At 33.5% G+C, this 27693-nt stretch overlaps 1 protein-coding gene across 51 annotated transcripts in view; it reads left to right on the top strand.

Annotated features, from left to right (window-relative positions):
* The window catches only part of pcdh15b (protocadherin-related 15b), a 513920-nt gene that overhangs the window by 243709 nt on the left and 242518 nt on the right, over positions 1-27693 (top strand). For all 51 annotated transcript variants that reach the window (XR_015944907.1, XR_015503430.2, XR_015503428.2 and 48 more), the window contains 3 exon segments: positions 6137-6256; positions 9256-9366; positions 12378-12548. Coding sequence is in view for 21 of the 51 variants with exons in the window: in XM_087274983.2 (XP_087131109.1) it covers positions 6137-6256; positions 9256-9366; positions 12378-12548 (402 nt within the window). In the remaining 30 variants the exon portion in view is untranslated.

Raw genomic sequence — 27693 nt, 5'->3', positions numbered from 1 at the left:
TAATAATAGCAAATAATAATAATAATAATAATAATAATAACAATATTATCAATAATAATAATAATTATTATTATTATTATTATTATTATTATTAGTGTTATTATTATTATTATTATTATTATTATTATTATTATTATTATTAATTAAACACTTTGTTGTCTAACAGCAATACATACAAGTACAGTAGCTCCTCATTTCGCCAGCTACATGCCTAAATTAGCCCACATAGTGTATAAGAAACACACCAAGAAGCATAAAACTTTATGAATGACAGCCTGTGGTGCAGTTTTCGTGATGCATGTTAAAAATGCTGAAATCTATTAGCCCTATTTTTATTTTCTCCTTCTCTTCGGATTAGCTTCCGAAAGCATTCAACATGTGGTGTCATAGCGGGACTGTAGCACCGAGCCTCGGCCTCCAGAGATCTTCTCACATTGAATTGACTGCATGGAGAGTGTGTGGCTTTCAGCTAATTGAGAGTTGTTCCCCGGAGTGCTGTCAGTAGAGATTTCCCTCATTAGGAGGCAGCCTCGGTGGCAGGCAGCCTCCTCTCGAGTGGCCTCAAAAAAACGGCAGGCTGTATTGCCCACTATCGATTTCAGCCGGAGTTTGAAACGTCTGACTGACGCACAGATAAGGGGACTAACACAGCTCAGTCCATCAGTCAACAAGCACTGCAGAGTGCACTATATAAGTCCGCCGAGTGCTGAAGTAGCTCACCGAGTTTAAGAGAGACGGTGAAGTAAATAATAATGTTGGCGAACAAGCATTTGATGGACGTGTGGATTGAATCGCAATTGCTTCTAAATGGCTAAAGGGTTGTATGTGTGTGTGTGTGTGTGTGTTCACTGAGTGACTGCAGATGCCGTGAAGTTCTAGCGGAGAGAAAGAGCTCAGGTTAACTTTCCATTGATCAATGTCAGTAACTTTAATGTCCTTTTGGACTGGTTTTATTGAAATTGATTGAATGTCTTAAACAGTGAGCTACAACAAATCGTGCTGTAATGTGAATATTGTCAAGCCGAAGGCATTTGTCAGCCATTTTAGCCATTATAGCTGACATGTTTCCATCCAAAGATGCGAATTAAATTTTTGCGCAAAACTGGAATATCCAACACAATCTCACGGCAATTCGTAACGTTTTGATTTAGTGGCTAATTCGTATGAATTTGTACGATCTAATTCATACAATTTAGTACGATTTGCTTATCACCCAATGACAGTTGGGGTTAGGGGTGGGGTTAGGTGCCACGCCTCCTTTTTAAAATCGTACATTTTCGTAGGACTGATCTCGAATTAGCTACTTAACTGACAAAACATAAAATACCTACCTTTTCTCATGGGATCAGGCTGGAATATCTATAAAAAATATGCAAATAAAGCTGCATTTCCATCAATTCGAACAAAATCGTTGCTTCCTGATTATCTGGCGTCAAATATCAAGAGTAAAAATGGAATTTATTGAGGTATGGGAATCTACGTGATTTATGGCTCGGAAAGCAGTATGCTGAGATATGATGAATGCGTGGTGGCGTTTGAAGGGATCAGACGCGGAGTGCAGACACTCTTGACTATTCTGTAGGTAATAAATAAAATAATAACGCTAATACTGAAATGTTTAGGGCATTTTAGAATAACCAAAACCACATTTTAAATGTTTTACAATGTGCTCAGCCTGCTGCTTTGTCCATTCACACACATTTTAATCATGATCTCTTTTAACAAAATCACATGACTTTTTTTTTAATGTGCATACTGGAATTTGTTCAGTAAAAGTGTTTCCTTCATAGTCCCATGCGCATCTTTTCTTATTGAATAAAAAGTTTATCCTACTAAGTTATGCGCATACATTTTTATTCACTATTAGTTTAATATTTATCTTATTTTACTTTGTTTAACATTCATAATGAACATTTTTGGGTGAAATAGACTCATTTGGGTAAAATAGACTCATAGACTCATTTTACAACTCCCCTAATAGATAAACTGTTCAGTTTTAACATTTTTTAATCCATTCAGCCGATCTCTTGGTTTGGTGGGAGAGTTTTTAGCTCAGCTTAGCATAGATCATTGAATCAGATTAGACCATTAGCATCTCACTGAAAAAATTCAAAAAGCATTTTGATATTTTTTCTATTTATAGCTTGATATTCTGTAGCTACATCATTATTTACCAAGATGGAAATGGATGGAAATTTAAAAGTTGCCTTTTTTAAGGCTAATAAGACTAGGAACTATACACTCATTCTGGAATGATAATCAAAAAACGTTGCTGCCATATTATGTTATTAAGAAGCACCTGGAAATAATCTCCAGCTAGATAACAAAGTAACATTGGTGCATAATATCATTGCTAGAGGAGTTGTAAAATGACACTATTCCCAAAATAAGTGTTTTCTTTTAATGTGTACTTATTATGTGATCTTATTGTCACATTTTATGGTTATGATAACGTGATATCGCTGTCTTCAGTGATTTCCTAAAGATAAATACCGAAAAATAACAAAACTGGAATAACTACAGCTTTTGTGATCGTCAATCTCATGTGAAGCAAGAGGCTGTCCTGACATATGATGACATGTGCTGGTGCTATAGTGCTGTCCCATTTTTAAGGGGTTCCTTTTAAAGCTCTTCCCTTTCACATTCTGTTTCAAGGGCCAAGGGGAAGGGGTAGGGGTACAAAAGTAGAATTGGGATTAAGCCTTACTCTCCCTCAAGTGGGTTTTCTTCTGTTCAACACAAAAAAGGGTCCCAGCAACTAGCAAATTCTGAAATAAATGAAGAGTAAGTAAATATTGAGAATTTTAAAATTTTGAGTGAGCTATCCCTGTGCTTTAGGGTAAACATATGGACAAAAGTGTATATTTTATGATTCTGATCTAATGTGTATAATTACACCACGGTGATTAGAATGTTCACTGAGTCACACAATCAGCTGCTAAATTCAAATCTGCTGTCCCTGAGCCAGAGATAGTGGTCTGCAGCGCTTGTCATAAATCACAATTCATCGGTTTTCATAGAAATAACATGTATTTCAGATGTATTTACATACAAAAGTGTATCTTTAAAGAACTGCCACAGTGAAGGGATTTGTAAATTTATTTCTGATTGTGTATATGCTAACAACTCTGCAGTCATTGTCTATCTGACACTGTCAGATCCACTCAGTTTATTGCGTCTAGAGGCTCAATCTTCATCACAGGCTGTTTAATAACTATGTTCAGGCAGCCTTACATGACCTCTTCATGACAGCAGACATGATGGTGGCCGTTTTTCATCTTAAAGGCTCTCTGAAGCATCTTAACTTTCTTTGCTGTTCTCTGTTGTCTTTTTTCCACCCTCAAATATATGTTGTCAGAACATCTGAGTAGCAGCACAGGAACTAACATCTGAGTTCCCAGGTGCCTCCAGCTTCCACAACATACCCGTACCTATTACTTCCTCTGTTTCCTTTCACTTCTGAGAGCCGCACCACAGCAGGACCTCATAATGATGGCCAGAATGAAAACAATGAAGAGAACGAGCGCTGTCGACTTTTACAAGAGCATGTCTATCAAACTGGTCCTCAGAGGAGAGCTGTTTAACACAACAGTCAAGATGCTCGAGGCTTAAACTAGTCTGCCAACTTACCAGCAATATAAGAATCAAGCAGAAGATGATGAAATGGCTGTGTCCAATGGATGCAACTGGCCATTTGAGAGGGTTTTGATGACACTCAGCAGATCCTAAATGATTCAGATCTGAGTCATTAACCATATGATGTGTACAATTACACCAGTGTGATTACAATGTTCAGTGAGTCATGTAATCAGCTGCTAAATTCAAATCTGCTTTTCCTAAGGCTGAGCCAGAGAAAATGGTCCGCAGAGTTTGTCATAAATCACAATTTATTAGTGTTTTCAAACAAATAACCTGTATTTCAGATGTATTTCACCTGCTAAACATAACAAATGTGGTTTGTCTAAAGATATGCCCACACGATTAGTAGTTTTCAAATTGCGTAAGCTGTGATTATTTCTATGTGCCATCAAATATTGTAACAAGCATATAGGCCCAGTTCTGACAGTTTTTAAGCGATTATCTTGAACAATCTAAATGTAAAGGTTTTAAATATACACTACCTGACAAAAGTCTTAATAACAAATATTAACAAATAATAACTTGACTTCCAGTTGATCATTTGGAAAAGTAGGTGAAATTTTTCAGATGAATCATCTGTTAAGCTGCATCCCAATCATCACAAATACTGCAGAAGACCTACTGGAATCCACATGGACCCATAATTCTCACAGAACTCAGTCAAGTTTGGTGAAAGAAAAATCATGGTTTGGGGTTACATTCAGTATAGGGGGCATGCGAGGGATCTGCAAAGTGGATGGCAACATCAACAGCCTGAGGTATTAGGACATTTGTGCCCCCCATCACATTACAAACCACAGGAGAGGGCAAATTCTTCAGCAGGATAGCGCTCCTTCTCATACTTCAGCCTCCACATCAAAGTTCCTAAAAGCAAAGAAGGTCAAGCTGCTCCAGGATTGGCCAGCCCAGTCACCAGACATGAACATTATTGAGTATGTCTGGGGTAAGATGGAGGCGCCATTGAAGATGAATCCAAAGAATCCTGATGAACTCTAAAAGTCCTGCTTTCTTTGCCATTCCAGATGACTTTATTAATAAGTTATTTGAGTCATTGCAGAGATGTATGGATGCAGTCCTCCAAGCTCATGGGAATTAAACACAATATATTTTTTTTTCCCACTGCACTGTGACTTTCTACTGTACTGTAAATTATTTCTGTTAAGTGACAAGACTTTTGTCTAAGCAAAGTCAGATCTTTCTGTCCTGGATAATTAATTAAATATCAGGACATTAATATATTTTATCATATAATCCACTGTATAAGCCACTGCTTATACCAAATGATCAACTAGAGTTATTAATATAAAAATAACTAAAGTTATTTTTTGTTGATAGACGGCAAGACTTTTGTCGGGTAGTGTATAATTAATTTTATTGGATATAAAATGCTGTAGTTATTTTCTTAATTTGTCATGACGGCTGACAACTTTGTTGTACATTTTTTTTCTTTGATGCTGTTAAAACCACACCAAACCTGTAGCTAAATTACAATTTGATCAGATGATTCACAGCTATTTTCTCCAAATCATGCTGCCCTTTTTTTTTCTCTCCCAGTGAAACAGTCACTTACTCTCATGTATTTTGAGAGAGGTTGATGAATTAACATGTTGTAAATCCAGCAGCTCTAATCTCTCTACTGAAACGCGGGCTAACAAGGATGCGCCCATTTGTTATCATACTGTAGATCATACAATATGATCATTATTTAGCTGTTTAAATAATACAATACCAGAGAAAATACTTGAGAATCGGAATATTCGATATTTCACAATATAATTAGGATGTTTGTCTATTTTTGCAGAAAATTCAATTCAAGTTTATTTGTATAGGGCTTTTTACATTTATTGTTCTAAAAATGATAAAAGAAAAACAATATGCACATACATTATTAACCTTGATTGTGTCACGTGATTATATTAATGTGTTGCCATGGAAACTTTAATGTTTGTCATAAGGGAATGATATGCAAAAAAAAAGTCCCGCCTACTACTAAATATTACGTTTTAGTCAGAAGTACATCAGCATTCTAATATAAGCCATTTAATCAGACTATAAAGGTGTATAAATTTATAACTAATAATTTCTTCGTGAATTGTTCAAAAATTCAGATTCATCCAGAAATGAACCAAACTAACTCTATGAATGAGCCATCTCAAAACTCAGTCAAATTACTTCCTCAGTTTCCTTTCATATCTGAGAGCCGCACCACAGCAGGACCTCCTCATGATGAACAGAATGAAAACAATGAAGAGAACGAGTGCTGTTTTCTTTACAAGAGCATGTCTATCAAACTGTTCCTCAGAGGAGAGCTGTTTAACACAACAGTCAAGATGCTCGAGACTTACCAGCAATATAGGAGTCAAGCAGAAGATGATGAAATGGCAGTGTCAGCTGGATGAAACATGTCTGATGGATGGCCATTTGAGAGTGTGTTGATGACACTTAACAGATCTTCAGTGATACTCAGCCTCTTCAAATGTGTTTTTATCTGTTTCAGCTAACGCCTGTCGGAACCACCATCTTCTCAGGTTTTACAGGGAACAACGGGGCTGTTGACATCGATGATGGTCCTAATGGACAGATTGAATACACTATTCAGTACAACCCTAGAGATCCGGTAGGTCTTTCTTTCTTTCTTTCTTTCGTTCTTTCTTTCTTTAATAGATAATAAAAATAAATAGATTTTAACTATTACAGTTTATTGAGTGATCTTGAGAAATGTTCCAATACAAGGTGCTATAAAGATGTGCTTTGTTCTTTTGAAGAAAATAATAAAATTTTCAACAATTTGTTGTTTTAGGATGGGATTATTTTGTTGATTTTTTTTTTTTTTTTTTTTGTAGTTTGATATGTAATTGCATAAATCAAATGAAGTATTTCTTTCTTTCTTTATTTCTTTCTTTCTAAATAAAAAAAATTAACAATCATGAATTTTATGAGTTATAAAGCCTAAGTAAAGACTAAGTCATGACTTTAGTCAAAATTATTAGATAAAACGTTGAAATTATGACTTTTAGTTTTAGAAAGGTCAAAATAATGAGAAAGTGTCATGTTATTTTGAGAAAGTCATTGTTATGAGAAAGTAAATCATCATGAGAAAGTATCTCATTATTGAGAGAGTCATTTTTATGAGAAAGTAAATCATTATTATGAGATACATTATTGAGAAAATTTCCCATTATTATGAGAAAGTAAATCATTATTATGAGTAATTTTTATAATAAAGTAAATCGTTATTATGAGAAAGTAAATCATTATTATGAGTCATTTTTATAATAAAGTAAATCGTTATTATGAGAAAGTAAATCATTATTATGAGTCATTTTTATAATAAGTAAATCGTTATTATGAGAAAGTAAATCATTATTATGAGTAATTTTTTATGAGAAAGAGTCATTTGTATGAGAAAACAAATCATTATTATGAGATACATTTTTATAAAAATGAATCATTATTATGAGAAAATAAATCATTGTAATAAGATACATTTTTAGAAAAGTCATTTTTATGAGAAAGTGTCTCATTATGAGAGATATTTTTATGAGAAGGTAATTCATTATTATGAGAGTGTCTTCTTGTTATGAGATGTAAGTCATAATTTTAAGTCTTTGTCTCATAATTTCCACTTTTTAAGTCATAATGTTAACCTTTTCGTTTGTAATTTTAACTTGCATGGTCATGATTTTGACTTTTCATGTCTTAACTGGCGGAAATGGGCTTCCATTCTTTATTTTTCAATTCATATATTTCTGTAAAGTGATACTAAAACACACTATTGATAATATGTAAGAGATTTTTTTATATGGATAGTTATGTTAGATGAATTTATTACATTTATATTTAAAAATGCAATATACATAATCAAAAACACAATTATAGCACTAAACAAAACCCCTAACTTTTGTAAGTAGCATATTAATGTTACATAATTGTTAAAATAAGACAGAATTCAATTTACTATATTAATGTTTTTTTTCACTTACAGCTGTTTCTAAAGATTGTATTGTACGAAATTTTACAATTGTAATGTATTTTTTTATTTTTGTTGTTTTACACTGTTTGATATCCAGCCATAGCTTATGTTTAGCAGTGCTTTGTCTGTGGATTACAGTGTAAATTCATTGGGACATATTTATATATTTTTCAAATAATATTACACATGCTTGTGCATATTATTTTCACTGTTGTAATAAAGGGATAGTTCACCCAAAAATGAATGAGCACAAAATAATAAGATAATTTGAAGAAAGCTGAAAACCTGTAACCACTAACTTCTATAGTAGGAAAAACGAATATTATGGAGGTCAATGGTTTCAGGGTTCTAACATTTTTCAAAAATATATCTTTAGTGTTTAACAGAAAAAAGAAACCTATTAAGGACGGAAACAAGTAAAGGGTGAGTAAATAATGACAGAAAGTTTATATTTAGGTGAACTGTCTTTTAAGTCTTCATTCATTTTTTCAATGAGGTTTAGGTTTGCTGTTTAGGGTACACAGAGTTTCTGGCAGGTGCTTTACAATAGGTTTACTCCACAGTCTTACAAATCCTAAAACCTCCTGAAAACTTTGTTGATTATTGCCAAGAAGTATTTAGCACAGCCTCATGGACCACGATGAAACAATACAGATAAAATAGGAGCAAATACACCAAATGAAAAATAGCACAGAAAGGCGCTTGTCATGAAATGCAAATAAAATCATTAAAATGCATATGGTGGTATTACAAAATGCAAATTGGTGACATTCTCGTACTCCTTCCTAATGAGCACAGCATTATTACTGTGAGTGGAGTGAGAACACTCTAAACTGCATGTTTCAGTAACATTATCCAATAAGAATCCAATTTAACAGCCTATTCTATTGTCTTCGTTTTTTGTATACTACATTGTTTTAGTCCGTTTCAGTAGTTTTGTGTGTACGCAGATATTTTTGAGGAATTATAAGATAAATAATTAACCTGGCACGGTGGCTCCGTGGTTAACACTGTCACCTCATAGCAAGAAGGTCACTGGTTCGAGTCCCAGCTAGGTGAATTGAATAAACTAAATCGTCAGTTGTTTACAAGCGTGTGTGTATGAGTCTGTAAGGGTGCTTCCGAATACTGCGTTGTTGCTGGAAGGGCATGCGTTGCATAAAACATATGCTGAAATAGTTGGCGGTTCATTCTGCTGTGGTGACCTGTGAAATAGCGACTAAGCCAAAGGAAAATGCATGAATGAATGATTAACCTGCCTAAGGAGGTGGTTCTCGGTCAGAATAACCTGCAATGTGATCCTGACATTATGCTGAGTCATAGGTCTGCCTTTATGAGACTATTACATTCACTTCCTAATTAATGCGATGGGCGTCATTTACACATCAAACACTTTTTAAATCAAAAGAGCAAGGAAGCATCCTGTCTCCATGTCCATTTTAATGCTTTACATCACCACCTGTGTTGCTAAAAAGGGGCGAGAAGGTTTTGAAAGTCAAGTAGTTTTGTCCCATCAGCATTCTCTCCTTAGTGAAGCGGATAGATGATGAATTTCTCATGAGGCTAGGAGTGTGTGTATGTGTGTGTGTGTGTGTTTTAAGAAGGAAAACCCCTTTTGACCTACCCTTTTTTCTTCTTTGCAGACCACTAACAGGACATTCGACATCCCCCTCACCCTGTCTGGATCTGTGGTTCTCAGAGAGAGGCTGAATTATGAAGAAATCACACGCTACCTTGTCATCATTCAAGCCAATGTAAGTTGGAAGGAAGAGATACTGTATAAAAGCATGAAAGATTTACTCACCCTCATGCTGTTCCAGCTCTGGAAGACTTTCTTTCTTTTATTTGGAACAAACCGAGATGTTAGACAGAGAGTCCAACTAAGTGGATGGTGAAACTCCAAGCGCCATAAAAGTAGCACTCAGTAGGAACTTTGTCTGAGGGACTTCAGAAGAACTTCAGAAGACTTGGAGGATCTATTTTTTTGTAATTTATGCTGTTTTAAGAAGCTGTCAGATTTCCAGTTCGACGATTTACTGTGGAAAAAAACCTCCCAATCATTTCAATAGGAGCCATAACAGTTTGAAAATTTCACAAAAAAAATGTCAGAAAGTGGTCCAGAAAAAAGTAATAACTCATTATTAACTTTGTTTGAACAGACTGAAAATGAAGTTGCTATGCATTGTGAAGTCGCTCTTGGGTTTTAATTCAGACGTGGTGATTTTTTACACACATTATGTCATGCGTTTCATATTTATTTGACATTTAAAAAACATTAGATTTACATCATGGTCTGTTCTTCAAAAAGCTCTCAGAAGATTGGGAATATGGTTTAAATGTTAATGTTAATTAATTAAACATTTATTTTGAGATACTTTGCAGAAAAATGTAATAAAATTACAAACTAAACTAAAGTTTGAGGTGACATGAATAAAACCGTTGATCCATTTTGGTGGAAGTGGCAAACTACAAGCTTTACATGTTTAAATCAGTGTTATATCTTGTAAACGTGAATTTTGTCACTGTGCATTTAATTTATTCAGTCATGAAGGCTCCCAAAGTATGCATCCACGACCGAAATGTGACCTCTGGTGGACAGTAGCAGCCCCGAAATGAGAGACAGACTCAGAGTTTTCCTTCATTCACTCATTTAGTCAGTTTTATAGAAGTTTGTTTGTTGGTTCGTTTAGAAGTTTGTTTGTTTAAAAAGTTAGCTTGTTCGTAAGTTAATTTGTTCGCAAGTTTGTTAATTCGTTTGGAAGTTTGTTCATTTGTTCGTTTGTTAATCTGTAAATGTGTTTGTTCCTTCATTCATTCATTCATTTGGAAGTTTGTTCCATCATTCGTTCAGAAGCTTGTTCGTAAGTTTGCTTTTTCGTAAGTTCGTTTGTTGGAAGTTTGTTCATTCCTTTAGAAGTTCATTTTTTTGTTTGTTAATCTGTAAATTAGTTTGTTCTTTAATTCATTCATTCATTTATTTGGAAGTTTGTTCCTTCGTTCGTTCAGAAGTTTGTTTGTTTGTTTGTTTGTTCGTAAGTTTGGTTGTTCTGAAGTTCGTTTGTTTGGAAGGTTGTTCATTCATTTGAAAGTTCATTCATTTGTTCGTTTTTTAATTTGTTAATGTGTTTGTTCCTTCATTCATTCATTCATTTGGAAGTTTTTCCTTCATTCCTTCAGAAGTTTGTTCGTAAGTTTGTTTGTTTGTAAGTTTGCTTGTTCTGAAGTTCGTTTGTTTGGAAGTTTGTTTATTCATTTGGAAGTTCATTCATTTGTTCGTTTGTTAATCTGTAAATTTGTTTGTTCCTTCATTCATTTATTCATTTGAAAGTTTGTTCTTTCGTTCATTCAGATGTTTGTTCGTTCGCTTGTAAGTTTGCTTGTTCGTAAGTTTGTTTGTCAGTTTGTTCATTCGTTTGGATGTTCATTCATTTGTTTGTTTGTTAATCTGTTAATGTGTTTGTTCCTTTCTCTCCTTCCTTCATTCATTTGGAAGTTTTTTCCTTCGTTTGTTCAGAAGTTTGTTCGTTCGTTCATAAGTTTGCTCATTCGTAAGTTTGTTTGTTCAGAAGTTTGTTAATTTGTTTGGAAGTTCGTTCATTTGTTTGTTCATTTGGAAATTTGATTGTTCCTTCATTCATTCATTCATTAATTAATTCATTCATTCATTCATTCAAAAGTTTGTTTGTTCAGAAGCTTGCTCATTTGTGTGGAAGTTTGGTCATTTGTTCAGAAGTTCATTCATTTATTTGTTTGTTAATTTCAAAATTTGTTCGTTCATTCAAAAGTTTGCTTGTTTGGAAGTTCATTTGTTCAGAAGTTTGTTCATTCATTCAGAAGTTTGTTATGTTTCTTAATTTGGCAACCTGCGCTTGCCTGTGTTTTGAAAAACCTACTTCAACCACTGGGTGTTTTAACTTACACACTGCACCATTAACCAATATCTTGGTCTTGTCTGTGTAAACTTTTATGAAGCCAGATAACCTTAAAGTCAATGCAAAATGCATTTTGAAATCTAATTTGCTCAAGCTTTACTGAGTAAGATCAACAACGATATTTTAAAACAATTATAAGAATCTTACACAATCTGATATTGCATAATATTGAATTCTATAAATAGGGTCAATATGTTTGTTTTATGTTTTTTTGCTAGAAGTAAGATTGTAATGTTTTTTTTATTATTATTTGCAGATTTTTTTTCACTTCTGATATTAAAGAAGCGCTGTAAAAGAGTTTTTTTGAATGGGCAAACTTAAAACAAGTTATATAGTCAAAATAAGTACACTATCTTAAAACAATCATACAAATCTTAGCCAATCTGATCTTGCATAGTGTTTAATCCTTAAAACAAGACCAATGAGGTTTAATTATTGACTAGAAGTAAGATTGTAAAGGATTTCAATCAATTCTGATAGTGGACCAAATATTGCAAAATTCAATTGAACATGTGCTAATGCGACTGCAACTTTAATCAATATCTTGGTCTTGTCTGTGTGTAAATTTTTATAAAGCCAGGTAACCTTAAAGTCAATGCGAAATGCCTTTTAAAAGCAATTTAACAACTGAAATGAGATATACAACAAGAAAAAAGTAGGACTTCAAGTGAAGGGCTTGAAAAGTTAGTGCGATTCCCAGTATCCTCATGCTGTCAGTGCAATGTCTCATTTTGACTTTGACTGGAGAGGGGTTTTTTGGCTGAAGTGTATGTTTTGGAGATTTGGAGTTGGACAGGCATCAGTGCTAAACTAAGTTTGTGTTTTTCCCCCAGGACCGAGCTCCAAACCCGAAGGACCGGCTCACTGCCACCACCACGCTCACAGTAGATGTTTTGGATGGGGACGACCTGGGCCCGATGTTTCTGCCTTGCAGTTTGGTCGACAACACCCGTGACTGCAAACCTCTTACGTACCGTGCCAGCATCCTGGAGCTCACCGATCCTGTGAGTGCTTTCTTATCGCCTACTTTCCCAGCTCTGTCTTATGTTGAGAGTTATGTTAAGTTAGCTTTTTTATATATATATCATAGCTCCAGTTTGAGAATTTACCTGGCTGTGGATTGTTGTTTGACTGGCATGTATTTTGCATTTTTTGGTCTTGAAAGATGATCTTTATATCCTGGGTTTGCATTTGAACATAGTTCTAATTTTGGAAATATGTTTTTTTTTGTCTTAGTTTTGTTTGCACATTTACTTAATTATTTTAGTGTTTGTTTGTTTTTTTAGAGTTTTTCAATCAAAACAGTTTTTGTCTCTTATTTAGAATGTTGACATAAATTGATTCACTTCGAGACGGGCATGTTGAAATTGAAAATAGTAGAGAATGTGAGATATATGTATATGTGTATATGTATATATAAATACATATGTATATAGAAGTCTGGAAGTTTATTCATTTGTTTGTTTGTTCATTTGGAAATTAGTTTGTTCCATTCGTTTATTCGGAAGTGTGTTCCATTGTGATTTTGTTCATTCAAACGTTTGTTAATTTGTTTAAATGTTTGATCATTTGGAAGCTTCTTTTATTTGTTGGTTCATTTGGTAATTATATTGTTTTGGATTTATTAGTTCAGAAGTTTGTTCCTTCATTCGTTCAGATGTTTGATCCTTTGTTCTGAAGTTTGCTTGTTCTGAATTTCATTTGTTCTGAAGTTTGTTTATTTGGAAGTTCGTTCATTTATTCATTCATTTGGAAATTAATTTCTTCATTCATTCCTTTACTCAGAAGTTTGTTCCTTCATCCAAAAGTCCTTAGTTCGTTTAGAAGTTTGTTAATTTGTTCAGAAGTTTGCTCATTTGGAAGTTCTTTGTTCATTCGTTCAGAAGTATGTACGTTTTGAAATTCATTCACTTGTTAATTTTTTTATTTGCAAATTAAATTATTTCTTCATTCATTTATTCAGAAGTTTGTTCCTTTATTCCTTTGTTCGTTCAGAAATTTGTTCCTTCATTCAGAAGTTTGTTCCTTCGTTTGTTCATTTGTTTGGAGGTTTGTTCATTCAGAAGTTTGTTCATTTGTTCATTTGGAAATTCATTTGTTCAGTTTGTTTGGAAGTTCGTTTGGAAGTTTGATAGTTTATAAGGTTGTTTGTTTGAAAGTTTGTTTGTTTAGAAGCTTTTTATTTGTTAGAAGTTTGTTCGTTTGGAAGTTTATTTATTTGTTTGTTCGTTCATTTGGAAATTTGTTCTTTCATTTATTCATTCATGTTTTTGTTTGTATAAAAGTTTGTTTGTTGATTCGGAAGTTTGCTCATTTGGAAGTTTGTTTGTTCGAAAGTTTGTTTATTCGGTAGTTTGTTCGTACAGAAGTTTGTTAATTTGTTATTTTGTTAATTTGGAAATTTGTTTATTTCATTCCTTCATTCGGAAGTTTGTTCATTCAGAAGTTTATTCGGAAGAATGTTCGTTTGGAAGTTTGTTCATTCATTTCTTTATTTGGTCAGAAGTTCATTCGTTTGGAAGTTTGTTTGTTTGAAATTTTGTTAGTTTGTTCGGAAGTCTGTTTGTTCGGAAGTTCTTTTATTTATTTGTTTGTTCATACGTTCTTTCGTTCAGAAAATGTATTTGATTGAACCTAAATATCAAGAAACCAAATGATAAAGATGCTTTGAAGACAACGTATTATTGTGCAGTCTCAGGTTGGGGTCAGGAAATAGTGGACAGACATATTTATTATTATTAGGTGTGGATTTTTTATTTATTTTTTTAATATGCAAATCTCCCATGCTTATTCATATGAGTGTTTAATGAGGGGGTCAAACAGAAAATAGTTGATTACTTCTAAAATATAAAAAAAAAGAACTAGTTTAATTAATTCAGTAAGTGAGCAAGTGTTTAGGCTGATTCAAGTAGATTTATAATTTTTTTGGACAATTTATCTTAAATTACTGGCTCATTTTGTTATCTGGACAACTTTAGTCTTGGTTGAAATACTGCAGCTCCTCTGTAAAATATTAATGATTAATGCTCTTCTGTCAGTGTGGATTAACATATGCTGTCCTAAAAATCCTTATCCCTGAAAATATCAGCAATCATGTTGTGAGTTTTCTGTTGGCTGTTATGGATTCGCAAAATAAATCTCTCTTTTAAATTGAATCAAATAGGTTGGCAACATTAATTTAATTTAATTTAATGTTTTATTTGTTTTGTTTATTTTTATTTTTATTCTTTCTTTCTTTCTTTTTCTTTATTTTTTGTCTGTTTTGTTTGGGTTCATGTTTGCTACACTCTGTTCATTATTCCACATATAGCTTGTGAAGGACTCTGCACTTCAGGTAAACTCAATTTACATCCACAGCATAACAAATTAAGCTGAAAAGTTTTTATGAAAAAAAAAACGTATTTATTTTTATTCTTTATTTATTTATTCATTTATTTTCATTTTTTATTATCTGTTTGTTTGTCTGTCTGTCTGTATGTCTATATATTTTTATTTGTTTATTTATTTACTTTTTTATTTTCTTGCTTATTTTGTTTACTTGTGTTTTGTTTGGTACACTATTTTTTTATCATGATTTGAATCGTATTTCACATAGAAACAGTAACAACACTATTCTAAATAAGATTCTTTACTCTTTATTGTTCCACATATAGCTTGTTTCGGGCTTTGTACTTCAGTTTAGACAATTTACTTTATTTTTATTTATTTTTTTATATTCTATTTAATCACCTCTAAAACAGGTATGTTTACAATGTAAAAAGAGATTAGTTTGCTTTTAGAGATTATCTTTTAAATTGAGTCGGCAATAAGTTGGCAACATTTATTCATTATTTTTTTGTTTTGTTTTACTTATTTATTAGTTTTTTTAATAATTTATTTCATTTTTTAGTAGTAAGTTTATTTATTTATTTTTATTCGTTCATTTCTTTTCGGCTTAGTCCCTTTAATAACCTGGGGTGGCCACAGCGGAATGAACCGTCAACTTATCTAGCATATGTTTTATGCAGCTGATGCCGTCCCAGCTGCAACCCATCCATGGGAAACATATATATTATAATATATATATATATATATATATATATATTAACCATTTTAACTTACACTGGATTTACTCACTCAAGTTAAGTCAACTTGTTTTTAAAGCAACAGGTTTACTCACTTCTTCTTCTTTTTTTTTTTTTTTTAAGTAAAATTACGAATCCCTTTTTACAATGTAATGAAAGTTTTAAGTAGCTTAACGTGATGATTAACCTGTTATCCATCACTCACTTCTTGTGATTGGGATTAAATGTGTAGGTGACACACAATGCAAAAGTAGGTGTAAATAATACAAAACAAAACTCATATTTTTTGTGCTAAACTTTGTCTGCCTCAAGGGCAAAGCGGTGATGGGGTTCTTAGTGACTCAGCTCACGGGTCACCCTATCTACGATTGCACCTGCAATATTTGCAGCACCAACGTAGAGCCTTGAGCACTAGGATATCGCCACCCCGGCTTATGTGATAAACGCTACTTTAAAAACATGAAATTACGGCCATGGGGCATACAACCCTAAATCAGCATTTCTATTAGCTTCAGATTTGGTTGATGTATTGAAAACTTGATTTATTTTTTAGCCAACTCTTAACAAAGTCGAGCGCTGTTTGACTTGAATATTGCGTTTTGTTGTTGCGTTTGCGGAATTGCAGGTAGCATTTATAATACAGTATTATTACTGAGGTGATATGATGTGTTGAAGAGTAAAAAAACAAATCAAAATTGAATGACATTCCATAATTTTGTCCATTAAATGTTACTGATGTATGCCACATATGACGCATGATGTAAGACACATTTTACCACACAGTTTACCACAAAAAAAGATGACAATGAAGAAGAAACTAGTTGGCTTGGTGTTACTGTATACTGTTATACAGTAGATTATACTTATAACTTATAACAATATAACTCACAGTACTGTTTAAAAGTCCTAAGCAATATAGCAGCTTTGTTGGCCTTAGACTTTTGCGCAATATATAATAAATCAGTCTCTTTATTTTAGTTTCTTTACACACACACCGTTTCCTCTTCTAGCAAAAGTATTTGTTTAATGTGGATTCCTTTGCCACCAAGCACAGCTTCAACCGTTTTGTTCCAATTGTCCTGACATTTTCTGAAATAATGTGCGAAGTTATATATCAGGCTTCTTTTAGCACTTTCCAGAGCTCTTCTTCAGGTTTATAGTGTCATATCTTTCTTTTTCTGTCCAGGTGATCTCATACAGACTTTATAATATTCAGGTTTGGACCCTGTTTAGGCCATTTCATCAATGTCTGTGTTTCATCGGCTGTTGTCTTTCTCTAAATAGGACTGCACTACAGTTAGCAGAACATTATCATGCTGAAAATGAAAACTATTACCGCTCACGTCCTATACTGAAGGAATAGCATTATAGATTAAAGCCTGCACTTTTCAGCATTCACAATTCCATCAATTCAGACTAACAACAATGGTAGAAATGCAGCTCAAGTCATGACAAACAACCTCTCCCCAGCATTCTTTAGTCAAAATAATTAAATCTTAAACAATTAAACCAAAATTCAAACTCTAACCTAACTCATATCCTAACAAACCATACATCAACTGAAGGATAATGTATTAACCCTGTATAATTTTAAAAAGAAAATTACAAAATAATAATACACTTATGACTGGTTTTGTGGTAAAAGATCACATATATTGACTGTAATGTTGGCCTAAAACTTTTGCACAGTACAGCGTGTCTACCCACCTTACACCATCCGTCATCTGTCATCATACATCATTGGAAGTCGAGTACATAATTTAAAAATCTACACATCAATCTGCTTCATAAGACATATGTTATCCCTCTGGCCATGTAGTTTGATGACAGATTCATACGCTTTGGAAAGCTTCAAAATAAAAAGCCACTATCCAAAACTATTATACAGCATAGAAGAGCCAGAATCAAATTTAAAACTACTTTTGCTCTGTTTATTTGACAGAAAAAAGACATATACACTGTAAGGTCCAGCCAGTTGGTCCAATGACGGTATCCACTGGTGGATGAAGGTTCACTGCATGTTCGGTCTTTCCAGTGCACAATGTTGATTTATATTAAACTTAGCTCATATCTGACTCCAATTTTAGTATGAGGTGGTTTAGAATATTAATATATTTATCCTCGTTATATCTGACTCCAATTATAAAACATTGATTAGGTTATTTTGTTTACGTTTACATTATTTTAGATTATGATTGAATATTCTTTTGATTTGTTATTATACCTTATTCTCATTTACTCAGATTCCTGTAGCATCCCGAGTCTTGCACCGGCCGGGTATACAATCTCTTAATACAAGCTTGTCAGTCTTGGTCATTAAACAGAGGCGATTAACCACTCTCCTAAAAAGGCAGAACCCTACATTACTCAATTTAGGAGATTTTTTATGTGGTCCCCATAGATCTGTTATCTACTTAATCAAGACAAAGTATTTTAATAATAATCGCACAGGATTATAAGTTTGTAGATGAAGGCCTAAATATCCACACTTGGGTGGATGAAGCCGAGTTTCAGCATACTCAGCATACTTCAGCATACTCAGATGCAAATGCAGCAGGAACTGTTTTTTCCCGCATTCCCACCTGCTGGGTTGTGGAGTCAATTGGCCCTGTTTTCAGCTCATGTTTTGAATTGTCAAAGATATCAAAATATTTGTAATATTTCAACTCTTACAACACTATATTAGGTGCACCTTACTAGTATCAGGTTGGACCCCCTTTTGCCTTCAGAACTGCCTTAATCTCCTTAAGGTACTTGAAATATTCCTCAGAGATTTTGGTTCATATTGACATGATAGCATCACACAGTTGCTGCAGATTTGTTGGCCTCACATCCATGATGCAAACCTCCAGTTCCGTCACATCCCAAAGGTTCTTTATTGGATTGAGATCTGGCGACTGTGGAGGACGTTTGAGTACAGTAAACTCATTGTCATGTTCAAGAAACCAGAGATGATTCACTCTTTATGACATGGAGTGTTATCCTGCTGGAAGTATCCATCAGTAGATGGGTACACTGTGGTCATAAGGGGATGGACATGGTCAGCAACAAAACTCAGGTAGGCTGTGGTGTTGACACAATGCTCAATTAGTACAGTACTAATGGGCGCAAAGTGTGCCAAGAAAATATCCCCCACACCATTACACCACCAACACCACCAGCCTGAACCGTTGATATAAGGCAGGATGGATCTATGCTTTCATGTTGTTGAGGCCAAATTCTGACCCTACCATTCGAATGTCACAACAGAAATCGAGACTCTTCAGACCAGGCAACGTTTTTCCAGTCTTTAATTGTCCAATTTTGCTGAGCCTGTGCGAATTGTAGCCTCAGTTTCCTGTTCTTAGCTGACAGGAATGGCAATCGGTGCGATCTTCTACTACCTCAAGGTTGGACGTGTTGTATGTTCAGAGATGCTCTTCTGAATACCTCGGTTGTACAAGTGCTTATTTGAGTTACTGTTGCCTTTCTATCTGCTGGAACCAGTCTGGCCATTCTACTCTGACCTCTGGCATCAACAAGGCATTTGCGCCCACAGAACTGCCGCTCACTGAATATATAGTTATATAGTTTCTGAAATACTCAAACCAGCCCTTCTGGCACTAACAACCATACCACGTTCAAAGGCACATAAAAAACACCTTTCTTCCCCATTCTAGTGCTTGGTTTAATCTGCAGCAGATTGTCTTGACCAGTGTCAACATGCCTAAATGCATTGAATTGCTGCCATGTGATTGGCTGAGAAATTTGCGTCAACAAGCAGTTGGACAGATGTACCTAATAAAGTGTACATCAAGGATTTTCTTAAAAGTAACTTTACTTAAATTTTAAAACAAGTGAAGTCAACTAACTGCTTTTTGCAGTGTGGTTGTGTAATGCAGATTATATAAAATAAACACTTCTATTATTCAATAAGCCTAGCTGCCAAAGTGACACATTTTTTGAATGTCAGTTATCGGCTCTAACCTCGGGAGGGTTGCATTTGTTGGAAATCTGGCTCATTTTTTTTTGTGTTTTTTTTTGTTTTTTTTTTTGTAAGCTTCTAGTGCTGCAAAAGTGTTTGAAAGGATTTAGGTTTGGAAATTTCCACTGTTTGACTCACTCTGTTGGCGGCATGCTTTATACTGAGTCATGTTGCTTGACTGCGCTTTGAAGTTTTACATTACAGACAGGCCCTTTAATATTCTGTACAATTTCCTGATACACTTTGGAATTCATTTGTTCCTTGGTGATAGAAACCCTCTACCAGAAATAACGTTCCTATACCAATGCACTTATTCCAGCATGCTTCACAGTTGAGATAATGAGTTGAGCAGAAATTTGTTGGAAGATGAGCAAGAGCAAGTGACCAAAAACAATTTTTTTTTTCTGTAACATTTTTTTCCCCCTTTCTAAACAAATTTCATCATCACCTATCAGTGTTTTTTAATCAGTATTTATATATATAATTATAATTTATATTTATATATATATAATGTGTGTGTGTGTGTGTATATACACTTTCATATATATATATATATATATATATATATATATATATATATATATATATATATATATATATATATATATATATATATATATATACTTATTATATATACTTTTTATATATTTATTTAATTTAATTTTATTTTATTTTCATTTTTTATTTATGTTTTAATTAATGTTTATTTATTTTTATTTATTTATTGAAATAATATTTTTGTAAATTTTAATATGTATTTATGTATATTTTTAATTTATATTTATATTTTTATTAATTAGTTTTTTTATTCGTTTATTTTTATTAATTCATTTTAATTTTGATTAATTCATTTTTTTTTTCTTTCTCAAACACGTTCCATCATCACTCGACAGGGTTTTTTTCTTTACTTTTAATGTAAAAAAAAAAAAATTGTGTTGTTATTTTAACCAAAAGGCCATTGTCACACTTATTTTGTATTTTCTTGTTTAAGCCAAGTAGTATAACTTTCTTCTGAGTCATTGTCGTCTACAGAAATACATTTGTTTTTATAACAGAAAAATATTTATAAAACATTTATTAAACATTTCCTGCTTGTTGTCAAACTACTTCATAAGTGTCCCAAGAGGCAATTCAATCATAACTTAATGTTAAAACTGCTGTCATAACCTTACTTATGTGGCTCTTTTTGGCTTCTCAGAAGCTGTAGGAATTAAAAATGTAAAACAGGAAATACTTTGGGACCATAGTTTTTGTTTACATCCCTCAAAATGTTCTATATATGTTTAATAGGTCTCGGATTAGCAAATCAAATTTTAGTCGCCATATTGGTCAAATTTTTTTTTTCAAATCATATTTAATCAACTTTGACCTGTTTTTGTTTAGTCAAGTTTTAGTCAACTAAATATATAGGACATTTTTGTCATGCGTCATAATGCTCAAAATAAACCGATCATCAGTGGTTTATTTTTAAACATTTGTTTCTTCTTCTTTAATCTGGACTGAACATGACAGAAAATATGTGTTCTTATTATTTTAGGCTACTTGAAACATTTAGACTTCTATTATCTGATTTATAGTGAGAATACAGAACAAAAAGCAGCTTATATAGACATTTGGTGAACAAATGCAAAGGAGTTACATATCCATAATATAGTACGACTACAGACTATGCATATAAATAATGCATATTAATATAATGTATTGCTCTAAATATCCCAATAATTTGTCTTTAGAGATGGATATAGTGCAAATATTGCTGCAAATTTTGAGAAAAGACACCATAAATCTGTCATTTTAGAAAAATGACGATGACAAAACCTGGAGAAAACACTGAGAGTATGTGAACATACAGTAGTTGCCAGATTGCTAATATTAAGTACATTAAAACACTAAGCAGAACATTCATCTTTTCAGAAGAAAATTTCAGATGGGAGGATTTAAGCTCTTGACATTGGCAACAGAAAAAATGATACCATTATCACGCATCCAGGCGATTTGCAGTAAGGAAGCATAAAATTGCTACAATTCAAAATACTGCATCTTCAGTGGAGAAAATATGAGCTCCTGCAATACACTTCATTGGTATGTAATGATTATTTCAAAGATATAGTTCATCCGAAAATAAAGATTCTGTCATCAATTACTCCTCTTGACTATTTTTTTTCTAAACTACTTTATTAGAGTTTTGTTATTCTGTTGAACACAAAAGATAGTTTGAAGAATGTTGGAAACATGCAACTATTGACTTCCATAGCATTATTTTTCTATGAATACCAATGTTACAGGTTTTTAACATTCTTCAATATATCTTCTTAGTAAGAAATGCAGTACTCTGAGTAAGATATGTCGATTTTTGACTACCAGATAATAAACTGATCCATTAATAAAGTCTTGTAAATGTGGTTTACCTGCATTGCTGTGATATTTAAATAAGCAGACTTTGAGACATCTGATATGATGTGGAAATTATATATCTTATTGAAACTACATTCCCAACCGTTTCCTTACAACAGGTGTATAAAGTCAAGCACTTCTACAAACATTTATGTGAGAATAGTTTGCTCTATTCATGAAACATCCTCACTACTAATTATTCTGCAGTCAACTGTTGGTATTATAACAAAGCAGAAGCAATTGGGAAGCAAAACCAACTTCTTCATGCTTGTCTGTCTGGGAATCCGGTTGGCAGGAGGAACGTAGCTGCCTGATTGCATTGTGTGAGATTTAAAGCTAGGAGATTATGGTGTGGCCTTGTTTTCCGGGTGTTTATCTCAGCACCTTAGTTCTAGTGAAAAGAACTCCTAATGCTTTAGCATGCAAAGACACTTAAACAGTTTAATCCTCTCAACTCTGTGGACAAAAGTTTTGGCCATAGTCCATTCTCCAACATGCAAGTTTCATAAAGACATGGATGAGTGAGTTCTGTTAAAGACCTTGACTGGCCTACACAGAGTCCTGATCTCAACCTGATTGAACACCTTTGAGATGATTGTAGGCAGGATATATTTCAAATGCGTGTCTTTTTTGTTCTTCGTTTGAGGGGGAAAAGAAGTTCGAAAAGGCTGTGGTATACTATTATCAAACATTTAAACACCCCAGTCTGCAGTAGGCAGGGTTTAATTGTGTCACTCTGCTCACATTTACACATAAACACTTCAATGGCAGCTGAGACTTTAATAAACATCTCTCAAGAGAAGGGCCAACGTGGATCCTCACATCCCTACATTGCTTTCTATTTGCCGCAGAAAGACAACAAATGGCACTGACCAAGTGTGCAGAAACTCATAGAAAAGACCATATGTGACATGGTGGGCTTATTGTCTTGAGTGTGACTCCTTTCTTTAAAAATTTTTCTTTAAAATGTCTTCCCAAGCAGTCGTACAGGTGCGGATACATCTGTACCAGCTCTGCTACTCGATCTTTCAATGTATTCATGTGGCTAGTGTTGTTTTAGCGGAACTAGAAATAAACTTAGGGGAATAAATTTGCATGTTCTAGAACACACCAACGGTAGCTCAAATGTCCTTAGGAGCCAAAATTAACTCAATTAAAGGTTCGCTTTGGTGAGCTGTTTCGAACTGCTAAAACAAACTTGAAACTACCATTGTTTTGTCCAGATTTTCTTCAGATTTAAATCATTTCAGTTAGTTCTTTGATTTCATTTGAAGTTTACCAAGATCTTAAGAGCGGAGACTGTGAACCAGACTTCCAGTCACCAGAAGAAAAAAAAATAAGTAGACGCAGTAGCAAGTTTTGGTTAGTTTAGCATCTTGTGTTAGTCGTTTTAGATAAATAGTAAATGTACAGTGCTATTGTTGGAGGATTAAAGTGTTGATGAAACAGATGTGTCTTCAGCTGTTTCTTAAAAACGATCAGAGACTCAGCTGCTCTTAGAGTTGAGCAAGTCCTTCCACTGGAATGGAAAATTAAAGATGAAAGTCCTTGCAATTTTTTTTTTTTTTTTTGCACCCGGAAAGTCTTGCTGGGGCTGGCGGATGGATGGATGGATGGATGGATGGAGAGATTGATGGATGGAGAAATAGACAGACAGACAGACAGACAGACAGAAGGATGGAGAGATGGATTGATGGATAGAGAGATGTGGAAATAGACACATGGATGGAGGGATGGATGGATGGATTGATGGATGGAGAGATGAATGGATGCATGGATAGATAAATGGATAAATTGGATGGATGGATGAACTGATGGATGGATGGATGGATGGATGGATGGATAGATAGATGGATGGATGGTTGAATGAATTGATGGAGAGATGGAGAAATAGACAGACGGGTGGATGGAGAGATGGATTGATGGATGGAGAGATGTAGAAATAGATAGATGGATGGAGAGATGGATGGAGGGATGAATGGTTAGATGGATGGATGGATGGATGGATGGATGAATGGATGGAGAAATGGATGGATGAATGAATTGGAGATGGATGGAGAGATGGAGACAAAGACAGACAGACGGGTGGATGGAGGGATGGATTGATGGATAGAGAGATGTAGAAATAGATGGATGGAGAGATGGATGAATTAATGGATTGATTAGATGGATGCATTACTGAATGGATGGATGGATGGATGGATGGATGGATGGATAGATGGATTGATATATAAATAGATGTTGATGGATGGATGGAGAGATGGGGAAATAGATGGAAAGAGATACAGAGTTCTTCTTTAATATTTTACATAAAGGATTAAATCTAGCAATGTCAATATGGATAATGCCTTTTTTCTTGGTTTTAAAGCCCTGTGTGTTTATGCAGTCAAGCTGTCAATCCGCAAAGTATGTTAATTGTGCTAAAAGCACGGAAAGCTAAAAGCATTATGAGACAGATAATTCACAGGTAATTAGTTTAACACTTCAAACACAAGAGGTGACGGTGATTCATTGATTAAATGTTCCCAATTTAAATGTAAAACAGATAGCTTGTTAACAGCCTGCTGGAGAAAACTTTTTTCTTAAACAAAAGGAAGACAAATAAACGTTTTCACAATTCTGTTTAACCACAACAGCAATAGTTATTTCGTTTAAATGGTTGGATAAATTATATTAAAAATATATATAATTCATATTTTATAGGTACATTGATAATGGATTTTATTAAAAAATAAAATACAAGTTATGAGTTAAGGAAAAAAAAAACATTTTCAAAAAAAACTTGCAATACAAGTTTGGAATATTTGGCATGAATTTAATTGTACTATCTTTCTATTTTTAAAGATGTTCAGTGACTAAAATATTATTAGAATAAATAAATCCGTTTAAGGAAAATAGGAAAAAATAAAAGACCAACTTCTAATATAATTTCTTTCAAATTTTTTCAATTAAATTGACAAGAAAAAAAGGTGCCATGTTTCCAACATGTTTATATAATGTTTTAGTCAACACAATACCAATGTTTTAAATTACAATAAGAAGAAATCAGACAAATAACCCTGATTTTATCACAACAAATGGAAACAGTTGTTACTTTATAAATTTGCATAAAATATGATTATTTCAAAATATTAAAAATTTGTTATGTTCATGCTTAAAAAAAAACATTTAAATATTCTATTTATATGAATAAAAGTCACTTATTTTATTAACTTGAATTTACTTGGTCAATTATAAAGTCCAATATCCGTTGTTCTGAACTAGAAAAAAGGTTGCAAAAAACACAAAATAAACGACTTTTAACATCATAAAATAGCTTTTTTGTTGTTGTATGCATCACATTTTCTTTTTTTCAGTCATAATAATAATAAAAAAAACGTAACCTCAAAGCTTTTTGTTCATGATGGAAGTGTTAGTACAATATAAGTTATGAGTTATTTTAAGGGAGAAAATAGGTGAATATATATATTTTTTGAAAATGTGAAAAAAATCGACAGAAATTTTGTTGTTTGTTTTTTTTTTTGCATTATTATTGCATTATTGCATTATATATGTTTCTATTTCTCAAGATGTTTAGTGACTGAAATATTATTTTAACAAATATATCTGTTAGATGCATGGATGGGCGCATGGATGGATATATATATAAATATATGTACCAGTAAACTTTCTTCTGAACTTGAAAAAAGGTTGCATAAAATGCAAAATAAACAACTTTTAACATCAAAAACATTTTTTTATCATATTTATCACATTTTCCTTTTTCCAGTTATGGTAAAAAAAAAGAAAGAAAAAAAACCTGAAAGCTTTTTGTTCATGGTGGAAGTGTTAGTACATTAGCGCTTTAGCTCTTTCAGTCCATTTCCCCCATCCCCTCTTGTCTGGCAGCCAGAGTGAGCAAAGAGCGGCTCTAAATCATGTTTACTTTAACATTTGGAGCCGTTTGACTTCAGGCCAGCAGATGCATCCAAGGACAGGTTTTAGAGGAACAGTGTTGTCCGTGGCCAATGATTAGCCATTCCAAAGCCCAGCGCCTTTATCAGCTGCTCTCTGCTCTGTCTGCCATTATTCAGGTGCTCACTTCACTCTTCAGATAGAAGGGATGGACAATATATCGCTTCAACCCTGACAGCGCAATTTGCACATCCGCAATAGTCAAATCACAGGATGTGTGATGTCCAACTCTACAGTTGAGAGTTAAAGGGATAGTTCACCCTGAAATGAAGATTTATTCAATATTTACTCATCCTCAGGTGGTTTCAAAGTTTCTATACTCTTTTGAACACTGAAGAAGATATTTTTAAGAAAGCTGAAAACCCATAACCAATAGTGGGAAAACAAATACTAAAGTAACACATACAGATATGCTCACTGAATACAAACCCAAGAGATCACTCAGATCTTTAGGATCATAAAAACTAGAAATTCCAAGAGTTCAGTCAAAGCAGGGTGAATCTGCCTTCAGCCACTATGCCCCCCGCTGCTGGAATCAGCTTCCAGAAATGATCAGATGTGCACCAACTTTAGGCATGTTCAAATCAAGACTGAAAACACATCTGTTTAGCTGTGCCTTTACTGAATGAGCACTGTGCTGCGTCCGACAGATTGCACTATTATGTTTTTTGTTTTCTTTTTCATTATTTTATAACCTATTTTAACACATTTTAAATAGTTTTTAATCATTTTTATTTTCTGCATCATATGTCCTAAATTTGTCTTTTTTATTCCTGTTTATGTAAAGCACTTTGAATTGCCACTGTGCATGAAATGTGCTATATAAATAATCTTGCCTTGCCTTGCCTTACACTCAACAGTTGTTTTTGCTGCTTCTTTAAACTACTTATTTAAAATGAGCTGAATCAACACAATTCTTGAGACATTTATAATGGGAGTCAATGTAATGAATGGATTTCAATGGCCCATGTTAAGTCTGAAGGACGTTTGGCAAATCCTAGCACCCCAGGGCTACAACTTTTACTTCCTTGTGAGATGTTCTTACTCAGGCTGCAAACCTCATCGGATATTGTAAATCTCTTGTTTCCTTGAAAATCAGTTTTGGCGCTAATATGCATCAAAGTTTGGTGCAATGTTAAGTCAGTTTGATTAAAAAAAATCCTGACACCTTATAAAAGTCTTAACACACCAATGCTGATAAATCTGCACAATTTGACCCCACTTTCAAGAGTCTGGGATGAAAATTACGGGACTAATTATGCGCCAATATTTTTTGTCCTGAATTAAGAAGACGGAATAATAATAATAATAATAAGTATGGAGAAAAACAATAGTGGATTTGCCTAAAGGCCACACTAATACCCCACTAATAAAACTATTACTAAATAAACCCCACTAATAATAAAGTTGATTAAATATAGTGCCTTTGTGCAGACACGTTACAGTAACACTTACAAAAGCAAAACAATAAATGTGACAAGAGTCAGTAATAAACCATATAATCAGCCAACAGAAAAACACAATTGGAAAAGATTCCCCTTCGTATCTATGCTCTGTTATTTTTCTCTCCAGTATGCCTGCAATTTGTTTATTGTATTTTATGCAGATGCACTCAACTACAAAACCATCTCATTAATGAATAATTATGAATTCGATTACACTTTATATCTCGCTATTATTAAACCTTTATCTATGATTTTACCTCAGTAAACTCCTAATTTGCTGCTTGTTAAAAGTTAGTAAGATAACAGTTCAATCCACTCAATTTTGTTC

Source organism: Danio rerio, chromosome 12 (assembly GCF_052040795.2).
Source record: "Danio rerio strain M-AB ecotype USA chromosome 12, GRCz13ab, whole genome shotgun sequence".
Taxonomy (NCBI): domain Eukaryota; kingdom Metazoa; phylum Chordata; class Actinopteri; order Cypriniformes; family Danionidae; genus Danio; species Danio rerio.
This window is presented reverse-complemented; position numbering and strand designations above follow the sequence as displayed.